Genomic DNA, 12,677 nt, shown 5'->3' on the forward strand with positions numbered 1-12,677 from the left:
TTCATAGTATCTAATATTTCCCCTTAGGCCTAGCAATTTTACTAAACTGAAATAATTTTCTGGAAAGGCCACATTTATTCGCATTATTCAAAAAAACATAAACATTCACATATAGACCAATATGGAACATTTTTTTAAAATCCATCTCAGTTTTCGTTCTTATTTTCATTTCATTCTTAACTTTTAAAAAATAATTTATTTTCTCCAAGAAGTTTCAAAATTTGTTTCTTAAATTCACATCTTTATATTTCCTTTAAAACAAAAACTTGTAGTTTCATAAGAAATTTAATTTCAGACAAAGCTCTATTTACATCTGTTGTTCAAATATTAAAGTCAAATGTAAAATACTGTATAGTTTAGCACCCTGTACATACCTTCATTTAACTTTGGTCGTTTTGATGTTGATGGTTCTTCATTACCTGTACAAAACCAGAAATTGAGAATGTGAACATTAACAGCATAGCTACACAAGATCATAACAAATACAGCACAGCTGTAAGTTTAAGGTACAGTAATAAGGCTTGAGGTCCGGTAGGGCCACAGGAATCATCATCACTTGGGTCTAAAGATTTGTTTGCCATAAGTAATGTAGATCCGTTTTTTTATGGTCTCAAAAATCGGGCAGTGGATTTCAACCAATCACAAAGCAAGGCACGTCTAGAATGATATGATGAGTTTGTATACATTAGTCACATTGATGTAGCTATATCTAATTATGATGCCACAAATTGGGCAATTTCAAATATCATTGTCAAGTAAAACATATCATCAGTACATACCTTCACTTAACATTGGTCGTTTCGATGTTGATGCTTCTCTGCTATCTGCACAAGAAACCAAAAATTGAGAATGTGAACAGCATACATAGCTACAGTAGAACACAGCACAATAGTCTGAATATAAAAGATACAAGTTTGAGCTGAGGCAAGAGGGCCAGGTACATTAATCATTGTCATTCAGGGTCTAACGATTCCATACTGGATTCGTTTCTTTACAATAATGCAATACTTTTCATTATGATGCCACAAATTGAGCAATTCTTACAATCTTCCTATTGTTTTAAATGAGGTATTATGTAACTAAATATTAAATTAGTTCTAAAATTATTTAAAATTTGTAATTTTTCTCCTTTAGCCAACCATACCTTCAAGTAAAGCTTTCACAGCCAAGTAACTTGGTAATCCTTCAATGAAATTTCCAATGTTTTCTTCACAAAGCCCCTTCCTTTGCTCTAGATGCAGTATCAAATGCCAGCTGTCTTTATAATCTTTTAACAAAGGCATGTCATTATGTCGTGCATCAAGCATGTCTATATCTTCTCTAGTCAGTTTCATTCCGAGTTTTAACAGGAATTGTTTGTATCGCGTGAATTTAGACACTTTATGTTCCTCGAGTCTTTGTAAAGGTTGAAGTACAATTTTGGATTTGAAGCCAAATTGCCCAGTTACTTTTATTGTGTCGTACAGGATACCGAGATTTGTTGAACTCAAATTCCCTGAACCAATTAACTTTTGCAGCAAGGGCATCCCCTTAGTAGCTCCAATTAAATCAGTATAATCTGGCACATGATCTGTGTACAGAACTTTCAGCATATTGATGTATCCAAGTCCATCATACCATCTTGAAAAATCCACCAACAGCTCCTTAAAATTGCTCTCTGTTGTGATGATAGGTAATTCATAAGTACAATGCTTCTTATTAATAAGTCATCAAAAATAAAAATCTACAGTTGATATAATTTCTAAAGTGCAATGAAACAAGACTATGATTATTGTTTGAAGGTTTGCATGGCGAAGTAATAATATCAGTGGCAGCGCTACGGGGGCAAGGGGGGAATTTTACCCCCAGAAAATCCCCCCAGAATAAAAGAAAAACATAATTTGTAGGGGAAAAAAATATTATATATATTTTCTACATAGTAGTAGACTATCTATAGATAAAATTGATTAATTAAGCCTCTGAAACCCCTAAATTGTCATATTTTTGGGGAGCTCCGCCCCCCGGACTGCTTTGAAACATTTTAATCGACACCCAACCACGCCCACTTTGCACTCTTCGGGGAAATTCCCTTAACCCAAATCGTACACTCTTCCCCCCCCCCCACCCAGATTCAGACGCTGGCACCACCACTGAATAATATATATTAATGCTTGCGGTACACCACATAGATAGTTCTGAAAAGAGATATTCTCAACCAACAACAACAGTTCTTTTCAGAACTATCAAGCATACATAATATTTAAGACTATAATTGTATCACTTGAATTAATTTCACTTTTAATCATAATTAAAAATACATTCTTTAGTGAGTCAGATCAATTACAAAATATAATGCGAGCAGAGAATCGGCATTGTGTCCCACATAATTGGCTCCTATGACAAGGGCAATAAAGTGAAGTTCCTTATAATGGTTAGAAAGGCAAACACCAACCACAATCTGCGGCGGATTCAAGGGGGCCTAGCCGGCCCGGCTACGCCTCCCCCTTAAACTTTCTAAAATACAAATTAAAAATAGAGAGAGAAAGAAAGTTCTACTCAAATTTTGAGTTTAGGAGTGTCCTTTCCGACCATCTAGAGATAACATAATCATAAATTTTCTTGCCTCAGCCCCAACCATGGTGGGGCTGAGGTAGTGCAACCCAATATTGAGTCGCAATCCATAGATTGAGAACCACTGCTCCATGTTTTGCTAACGGTTCACACTCACCCTTCAGCGTAAGCATTGATCGCGTAGGCCCCTGGAATTAGCAGGCGCCAAAAATCACCACCGGTAATGGACGTAACATTATGATCAATACCGTCGACAACAATATCAGCATTAGCAATACCAACACCATCAACATCGTCTACCACCACACCTTTCACCCCTTTATGTACCTATTAATAAATGAGGTAGTGATAATCAGTATACAATGAGCATTTAAGAACAAATTATAAAATATTCAATAAAAACAACTACTACACTGATGCAAAAAGAGAAAAGAAACATAATTTACTGTATTAAAATAGATTTTTTAAATTGTAAAATTAAAATGATACAGTGCACCCTCCAATTTGAGATCCTTCTAATTCGAGACCACATTTCCAAAAACCCAAATAACAATCTTCAACCTTTTAACACAAAGTTAGCCCTCTAATTGGAGACCAACCCCTGAGACCACCCCGAATTTTCAGGTCCCAAAAGTGGTCTCGAAATTGGAGGGCAAACTGTAATACTGAAATTACATTTGAATATTCGCATAGATTCAATTTTTCCCTTGAATCAAATCAACACGTTAATTATAATTAATTAAATGATCAACAAAAGGCATAATATGAATGATTTTTTTTTTTTAAAGGGAGGTGGGACACTATACCTGTTCCATATATGCCAGTAAAGCTTCCCTGTTATTATCCCATTCCGTCGAGAGCTGAGAAGGCGGCGGATACTTGCAGCACGACAACTCCACCGTGATTTCAAAGCAGTTACTATGTAGGTAATTATAGTCCTGCATTCCACCTAAGAAATAAAAAAATAATTTACAAGGGTTTCTTTTTGGTGGTTTTGTATTTTATATGTTACTTACAAGACAGTTTTTTTTTTTTATTAATTATAATCTATTTTTTAAATCAAAATATGGCTTATTTTGTAATTTCTGATCCATAATTCCAAACCATACAATTTTAATCAAACTAACTGTGTCATAAAATATTCCATAAAACAACAACCTGTTAAAATTCTCACAATTTTACAGCCTGTCTATAGACTATCAAAATTCATTTGAGAAAAACATGTGACATGCCTTAATACTGTCTCTTATACACATCTGCCAGCTGCATTCTTTAAAATTTATAGTTTCCATTATTTCACCTTTGGCTTGGCACTTTTTCTTAACTGATATAATTTTTTACATGTTTTAAATGTATTGAAATTGTCCATCAGATTATGTACGAATTAGCCACTGCCTTTAAAATACATGCCTACCTGGGGATGGTCTTTGAAGGCTTTGCATCGGGTGTTTACACTGCACAGGTAATCTTAACGAATTGGCCATCGACTGGTTCCGGACCAGTATCTGTGCTTGGGGCTGCTGCAGCTGTTGAGGCAGGATCAAGTGTCTTGCTGGTGGGGGTTGCTGCTGTCGATGACCAGACATTGCACTTTCTCCCATACCAGTTGCTGATCCACCATATCCTAGCAAAAGACAAATTTCTTAATTTTAAAGAACATATTTCTGATTAAATAAGATGGTTATAATGAGAGCTGGAATTTTATTTAGGTAAGAGCACTGTGTTCCTGACGAGACATTCAATATAATATGTAAATTCCTTTATTAAACTAACTTTGATTTATGGTATTGGATGTATGCGACAGTTTATTATTTGAAACAATTATAATGTTCTCAAAACATGTATGCCAGATGCATTACATTTTCCAGTTTTAGAGCTCATTCTCATTATTTTTTATACATTTAAGCTGATACTACAACTATAGCTCACCACTTAAGCATTGATAGCTGAAAGCCTGGTCACGTTCATTCTGAAGCCATGTTTGATAGAGCATAATTCAAAAAATATTTTTCTAAATAATTATTTGAATGCAGATTCTGAATCTACACAAAAAGTTGAGAAAGTACTGTGATTTTTAGCTTTGTAGGTGACCTAGATAAAAAATTATGACATTTCAAAAATCAAAGAATCAAAATAACGACCACGTTGGCAGCAATTATGTGTAATTTTGACATGTAAAATATTTCAAGAAGATGGTAAATATACAATAATGTTTTTAATATTATGATTGTAACATATATTGAACTTTATTATGCTAAATTTTTAAGTTGATATTTCAAAATCCACATTGGGTTCTACCACCAAACGCGACTACATTTATTTGTCAAATTTCTGGCTGGACCATAATGGGAGGCACCTATTGGATAGTATTCATGCTTGGTTTATATCCATATTTACTTTACTTACACTGAAGTTAGTAGGGTATAAGAAATCAAAAACAGTTTTGGGTTAGTTCTCCTGGTTTTTGAGATATGGGCGAGGAAAAATAGCTGAAAGCTCGGTCACGTTCATTCTGAAGCCATGTTTGACAGAGCATAATTCAAAAAGTATTTTTCTAAGTAATTATTTGAATGCAGAATCTGATTCTACACAAAAAGTTGAGCAAGTACTATGCTTTTTAGCTTTGTAGGTGACCTAGAAAAATAGTTATGACACTTAAAAATTCAAAGAATCCAAATAACGACGTCATGGGCGGCTCTAATGGGTGCCACGCCCACTTTTTCGGACACCTGTATCTCGGAAAGTATGGGTCCGATTGAGCTGAAATTTCACATTTTTCTTAGTTACTTAAGTTACAATAGACGGTGACTTCCGCGGCCATGTTGAATTGGCATGGAATGACCCAGAGCCTTGCAGGCGTCAATGTTCCTATGCATGATACATGACTTAACCAACCATATTTTCTGATTAAGTCATCATAAATGACATAATCATAAAATATGGTTGGGTCAAATTTGTGTGGTAGTTGAAAAATTCAGGGCGAGTTTTTATGGCCCAAAATAGTGATTTTAGACCACATTGGTAAGTTAATTTGATAGGCAAATTACAGTAATATTTTCAGCAAATTTCTTTGAAAAAATTGTGTAGGCTTAGGGCCTTGGCCTAGCTAGGTATACAGTATTTTCATTTTACAGTAGTTTGGAACGATATCAGGAGTGGGGGAGCTGGCAGTGTCCAACTAGACTACAATTTATTTGAAAATAGCTTGGGCAAGATCATCCACACCAGTTGGGCCCAATCGTTTGTCACCCGAAGTTTTCATCACAATGATGAAGAACGTACACAATCTAGACCTAGCCTTGCTGCTGTCACTAAAGAAAGCGACCCACGTGGTGCATTCTTAAATTTTACACACATTATTTAAATGTATTTTATGTATTAAACGATAACAAGATATCATTGATTAAACGATCTACCACCCTCGCATCACAGTAGCTACTGGACTAAACTAGGCCTCATGTTTTTGTAGAAAGCCTAAGCTAGATAGTCGTTATGTACCCGACAGTCGGCTGCCTTTATATCTTCACTTGTCAACGGGTACACTGCTGCATAGCCAACTGTCGGGGATATAGTACCTTCATATGACTACTCATACAACGGGAAAAAAATCGCATGGAGGTAGTGAAAAATGAAGATCTAAATGAAAAAACGATGTATTTCAGCAAGTATTAAAACCTTTTATTTATTTTAGACCTTATTCAAAATGCCCATGCCTACAGCAGTTGATTTTTTTGGCCCCCAAACTAAAATAGTTTAATCCATGCCGACTTGCTGACCAGTTAACGTGAGCCCTGACTATGTTTCGGAAAACTTTTTTTTATGCATGTGCATCTGCATAAATGTCTACACACACACACACACACACTACACACTACACACAGGGAAAACAGTGAAAAGTGATTACAATAGTTCCTATTGCATTACATGCATAGGAACTAATATAATTACACTTTCTCTTAAAATTGATAGTTTTAATGATTTAAATGGTATGTTTTGATTATGGTGAATTAACTTTTACAATTTATATACATATATAATTCATATTCTTATTTAATTATTCTGCAGCTGCATTTTTTTAAAAGTTTATAGTTTCCAATATTTCCCCTTTAGCCTAGCATTTTTACTTAACTTAAATAAATGTTTTCATGTTTTTAATGTATTGAAATTGACCATTAGGTTAGTGTACGAGTTAGCCACTGCCATTAAAATATATGCCTACCTGGGGATGGTAGTTGAAAGCTTTGCATCGGGTGATTACCCTGCACATCTAATCCCAACGAATTGGGCATCAACTGGTTCCTGATTAAATATTGATAAGCCAGCATCTCTGCTTGGGGCTGATGCAGCTGTTGAGGCAGGAACAATTGTCTTGTTGGTGGGGGTTGCTGCTGTCGATGACCAGATATTGCACTTTCTCCCATACAATTTGCTGATCCACCATATCCTAACAAAAAATGAATTTCTTAATTTTAAAGAACATCTTTCAGACTCAATAAGATTAAAATGAAAGCTGGAATTTTATTTAAGTAAAGGCACTGTGTTCCTAATGAGACTTTAAGTATGCTATATCAAATCCTTTATTAAACTTACCTTGATTTATGGTATTGAAGGTATGGGACAGTATATTATTTGAAACAATTATCATGTACCCAAAACATGTATGCCAGATGCATTACATTTTCCAGTTTTAGAACGCATACAGCACCTTTATATTGTAAGCTCATTTTTTCTTTATATATGTAAGGTTTATACTATAACCACAGCTTACCACATTAATGTTAATAAAGATAGCAGGAGCTATCAAAATATACGTTTTATTATATTCTAATACAATTGTGTTCTGCAATGTTTTAAATGGAACATTTTGATTATAGTGAATATTGCTACTTGAACTATTTATATATATAAAACATATTTTTATTTAATTAATCTGCCAACTGCATTTCTTTTAAAGTTTATAGTTTCCAATATTTCCCCTTTGGTCTAGTATTTTTACTTAATTGAAATAATTTTTTCATGTTTTTAATGTATTGAAATTGACCATTAGTTTAGTGTACGAGTTAGCCAATGCTATTAAAATATATGCCTACCTGGGAATGGCCTTTGAAGGCATTGCATCATGTGATTACCCTGCACATCTAATCCCAACGAATTGGGCATCAACTGGTTCCCGATTAAATATTGATAAGCCAGCATCTCTGCTTGGGGCTGATGCAGCTGTTGAGGCAGGAACAATTGTCTTGTTGGTGGGGGTTGCTGCTGTCGATGACCAGATATTGCACTTTCTCCCATACAATTTGCTGATCCACCATATCCTAACAAAAAATAAATTTCTTAATTTTAAAGAACATCTTTCAGACTCAATAAGATTAAAATGAAAGCTGGAATTTTATTTAAGTAAAGGCACTATGTTCCTGATGAGACATTAAATATGCTATATAAACTCCTTTATTAAACTTACTTTGATTTATGGTATTGGAGGTATGGGACAATTTATTATTTGAAACAATTATCATGTACTCAAACCATGTATGCCAGATGCATTACATTTTCCAGTTTTAGAGCGCATATAGCACCTTTATATTGTAACCTCAAATTTGTCTTTATATATGTAAGGTTTATACTATAATCATAGCTTACCACATTAATGTTAATAAAGATAGCAGGAGCTATCAAAATATCAGTTTTATTATATTTTAATACAATTATGTTCCGCAAGTCAACCTTCAATGATTGTACATCAATTTCTCATTTGTTTTTACATTTTGTATTATTTCAAGCACACATGCAACTCCACTCTTCATTATATAGTTTACCACATGGTCTATCCGAATAACACTGGACATAACTATAAAGCAAGATTCAATGATGATTTTAATGTATCCATATCCAACGTCAATCTAATTTAGACAAATTTAGAATTACTATTTTCGGTGAAAACCTATGGAATTTGTTACCCATTTGATTTAAATGAGATCAGTTCAAGGAATGTTTTTGTTTCTAAACTTAAAACCTTTTCTGAAGATATAGTTGTTTTGTACATTTTATTATTATTAAATTAAATTTTATTATTATTAAATTAATTATTGAATTGTATTGTAGTGTAGGAGTTGGGATGAATTTATGTAGTTAAGAAAGCTTGATTAGAAAAATCTATTTCTTGAATCCTATATTGTAATTCCTACCATGTTGTATCATGTATGTTGCAATAAAGAGAATTACAAAAAGATACGATATACAGCAAAGTATATGAATTGACTTGATTCCCCAATTTACTGTACTACATGTGTAGCAAGACCTACATTTGTAAAATACTTTTTTTCAACTCAACTTTAAAATCTTATTTTACAATTGAATGCAGACCAGTTACAAAATGGAAAGCAATTAGAAATGCTTGTACAATAAAATCAAAGAACAAAAATACTAAAACATTAAGATTCATTTTACTTTGATAAGTTGTAACCGTGTGGTGAAAAATGAGGAATAGTAATTTTTTTCCTTTCAAATTAATAAAATATGAATTGATATTCACATCATGCCTGCGAAAACTTGATATATTGTTTAAGTTATTTAGACCAGTAAGTTTTGAATCCCAGATGTTTATTGAGTGCATCAGTTTTGCATTGTGTCCATAGGTTTTAAAATGAGCATCATTATATTATGGATAATATCAAGTAAAATATACTGCTATAACTAATTTTGGAAATGTGTAACATGTTGAAGGGTGTGTTTGTGTGGTGCATCTGTGCTATTACCCCTTACATAAGCTGATATAGTGTAACTCTCCTATTTGACCAAATAACATTAATGCATCGTGGTGAGTTTACAAAAACGTAATGCAATAATAGCATATTGACTACTATCGTATATTTTTATGCCTACTATATTATTTAAAATATACAATTTTAATTGATAAGATTAATTTTACATGGATATAGTAATTCATACCTAAACAATACATTAAGTTTAAATATAAATACTGTATAATGACATAACAAATAAATAACAATAATTTACATGTGTACTACAATAATAAGATTAATATTTTTCAATCTTATAATCAATTTTATATAGCCGGAGTTAGTTTCGATCTGGGCAAAACCTTTGCTAATAGGTACACTTTCTCCATCAAAAGGCTTCTTCTATGAATGGAATGACCTGTTCGAAGCACGAAGTCCTGTAGACCAAACCCAGTACCGATTTTTAATCGTACGGGAAATCCACTCACGAGACAAATAGAATATGAAATATATAATCATCAAAGACAATAATAATTATTATAAAAATAGTATGAAGTAGAAAAAAACAAAAATATCAATTAATAACAGGTTACAAGCTGCCAAGTCAAAAGGGTCCACGAAACATTTTGTGGTGTCCGCTAGATTTATTGACCAATTTTTCACAATTCCATTATTTTTTTTTATCTTACAACAGTGTGAATATGTGTTGAAATGAAATACGTTTGACATAGGCAGAATAATTGGGGTAAGTGGGCCTTTAAATTTACAAAATTAAAAATAAATAGAGGATAAAAGAAAATTGCATTTAAATTTTGAGTCTAACAGTGCCATTTCCGTCCATCTAAAGAAGCGTCATAGACATAACAATTTCATACGGGCTAAGGTGGTCTTTGGACCCTCTTTCCAGGAAATATATTTTCTGGGCCCCTCTAATCAGAATTGTTTGAATTCGCCAATCTTTGATGCACTTCTATGGTGAATCATCTTCTATCTATAATCTTATTTGTGGAATATGATATGATATTTAATTATAAATGATTATAATAATAATAATCACAATATCTACTCAACAATTTAATAATTATACTGTACCTTAAATACAGTATCTGTATTATTAATACATCTATATTATTAAGCAGTGGTGGATTTAGGGGATTGGGATGAATAGCGTGTCTAGCCTTCATTCTCCAAAAAAAATTCCCAAATTTTAGAGCTCCAAAGTTTGGGGCTAGGCTAGGCTTTCCTTCAAGGCTAGCTAGGCCCTAGACAAAACATGATGCAGACCTTTTGTCTACCTTTTTTATTGTCAACATTCCATTTTGTTGCATGTAAAAAGTCAGACAGAATACTTCTTGACAATAACCATGAATGAAAAGGGAAATCATGGAACCCATAGACAGACACGAAGCGTGGGGTTCCTTAAAAAGAACTAAAGTGGGAATTATTCACCATATTATTCCTTTTTGTCAGAAATCATTATTATACTATTGGTGCATCATTAATTATGCATTCAGTTTAACTCATTTCATAAAACATTTTAAAAATTTGGTTTTAAAGTCCAGTTTTATATCATGAGCATACAATCACTTTTTAATTTTCATAATATTGTAGGTGCAATTAAAAGGTTGCTATTAAACTGATACATTAAAATCAGAATATCCTTTTATCCTCTTTTTGAAAATCTTTTTGTAAGATATCAATTTATTGTGTTATTGGTCCACATATCAAGCGCCATGAGCATCTTGTACCGGCGCTATACAGATATACACTAATATTATTATCATTATTAAATACAGTATTTTGAGGCTATTGCCTGTCCAAATACAAAAAAAAGCATACAATATGATGAGTAGGTGTAATTCCATGTAGAATCAAACTACAGGTGCTACACTTAAATAAATATTTGTTTAGCTCCAGTTTCAATGTGCATTTAATTTATAGTTTTCATAATAAAGTCTCATAGTTATACAGTAATTCGTCGCTCACATCACGAACTAACACAATCAAAGTAGATTGTGTTAGTTCGTGAAATCACAGTAGCGCGTCAAAACGAGCGCGTATTGGTTGTCAAGCAATTTTGTATTCTTTACCACACAAAAAGTCCGTAACAACTTTACCACACAAAAAGTCCTTAACGACAACAGCGCGTATTTTGACGCGCTTTTTTTATTTCACGAACTAACACAATTGAATTTAATTGTGTTAGTTTGTGATGTGAGCGACGAATTATAACAAATATAATTGAAAAAATGACCCCCAACCCACTGCTCAGTGCTTTTCACATCGAATGTAGGTAAGAATGGCCCCGGAAAAAATGGCCCCAGAAAAAATGGCCCCGGAAAAAATGACCTCGGTAAAAATGGCCCCATAAGACAGGTAGGTAAAAATGGCCCCAATGAAAAATTCGGTAATAGAAATGATATTTTTTTTTTTAATCTTCAAATAATTAAATACTGTATAAGCAAGAATTGAATCAAGAAATAAAAAATGGCCCTCAATTATAAAATTCAAGAAAAAAAAATTAATAATAAATAAATAAATGCTGTAAAATACCCTGTAGTGAAAATTTAATTAATAAATCAACATAAAGAATATACATATTTGAGAACTAAAATAAATTAGTTTTTAGCTCCAATGAATAGGTCTACGTATTTTTTAAAATTATTAATATTATTAGATATTATTTCTGCGGTCAATTATTAATATTATTATTATTATTAATGGCTCTGATGGGAGGCTCTAAAACATTGATTCGGCACCAGTTTTGAACGACGAACTTGCAGGGAATGTTATAAACCATTTACGTGAAATTTGAAATAAAAATTTCCAATAACTTTCATAGGCCTAGCATTTCGCAGTACGTATTACTGTCATGGATAACATCAACAACTAGAAATTGCAAATTGCAAGTGAAGTGCTGCGAAGTACAACTGCATATAAATGTTCTTCGAACAAAATTATTATGCGAGTCAAGTGAAAATAATGAATAATAAAACTACTGTATAACAAATAATATGAGACACGACCCATTGTCTATATTAGAACACTTCTTATTGGGTAACAAAGTCGTAATTTTTCATTTTTGTCAAAAAGTGTCTAATTATGGTTTAGGTTTTTTTTTAATAAAGTTTGAAAAAAATGTCTATGTATGTGGAAAATGTAGTTGATTACCAAAGGTTACAATTTTTATTTTGAAGACTGCATGGTCTAGAAGTGTACATTTTTTTATGGGGCAAGTTTGTAAGGGCGGGTTTTCTAGGGGCGAGTTGACTGCCAAAGAGTGTTGCCAAAGTGCGAGCCAGCGTGTTATTTGATCACAAGTGCGAGACATATCACAAGTGTGAGCCAGCGAGCCATGACGTCACGACAATAGATACGAGACGTTAC

The 12,677-nt window shown here is 33.0% G+C and overlaps 1 protein-coding gene across 6 annotated transcripts in view; it reads right to left on the bottom strand.

Annotated features, from left to right (window-relative positions):
* The window catches only part of LOC117120514, a 36,459-nt gene that overhangs the window by 10,283 nt on the left and 13,499 nt on the right, over positions 1-12,677 (bottom strand). For 4 of the 6 annotated variants that reach the window (XR_004447374.1, XM_033265523.1, XM_033265524.1 and 1 more), the window contains 3 exons: positions 1,145-1,657; positions 780-893; positions 375-419 (listed from right to left, as the gene is read on the bottom strand). Coding sequence is in view for 5 of the 6 variants with exons in the window: in XM_033265523.1 (XP_033121414.1) it covers positions 375-419; positions 780-893; positions 1,145-1,657 (672 nt within the window). In the remaining variant the exon portion in view is untranslated. Of the gene's footprint in view, positions 1-374; positions 420-779; positions 894-1,144; positions 1,658-3,964; positions 4,175-12,677 lie in introns of all 6 variants that reach the window. The other 2 variants (XM_033265525.1, XM_033265526.1) reach the window with 2 other exon arrangements.

Source organism: Anneissia japonica, unplaced genomic scaffold, assembly GCF_011630105.1.
Source record: "Anneissia japonica isolate Jap-2015-1 unplaced genomic scaffold, ASM1163010v1 scaffold288078_len52975_cov122, whole genome shotgun sequence".
NCBI classification, from domain to species: domain Eukaryota; kingdom Metazoa; phylum Echinodermata; class Crinoidea; order Comatulida; family Comatulidae; genus Anneissia; species Anneissia japonica.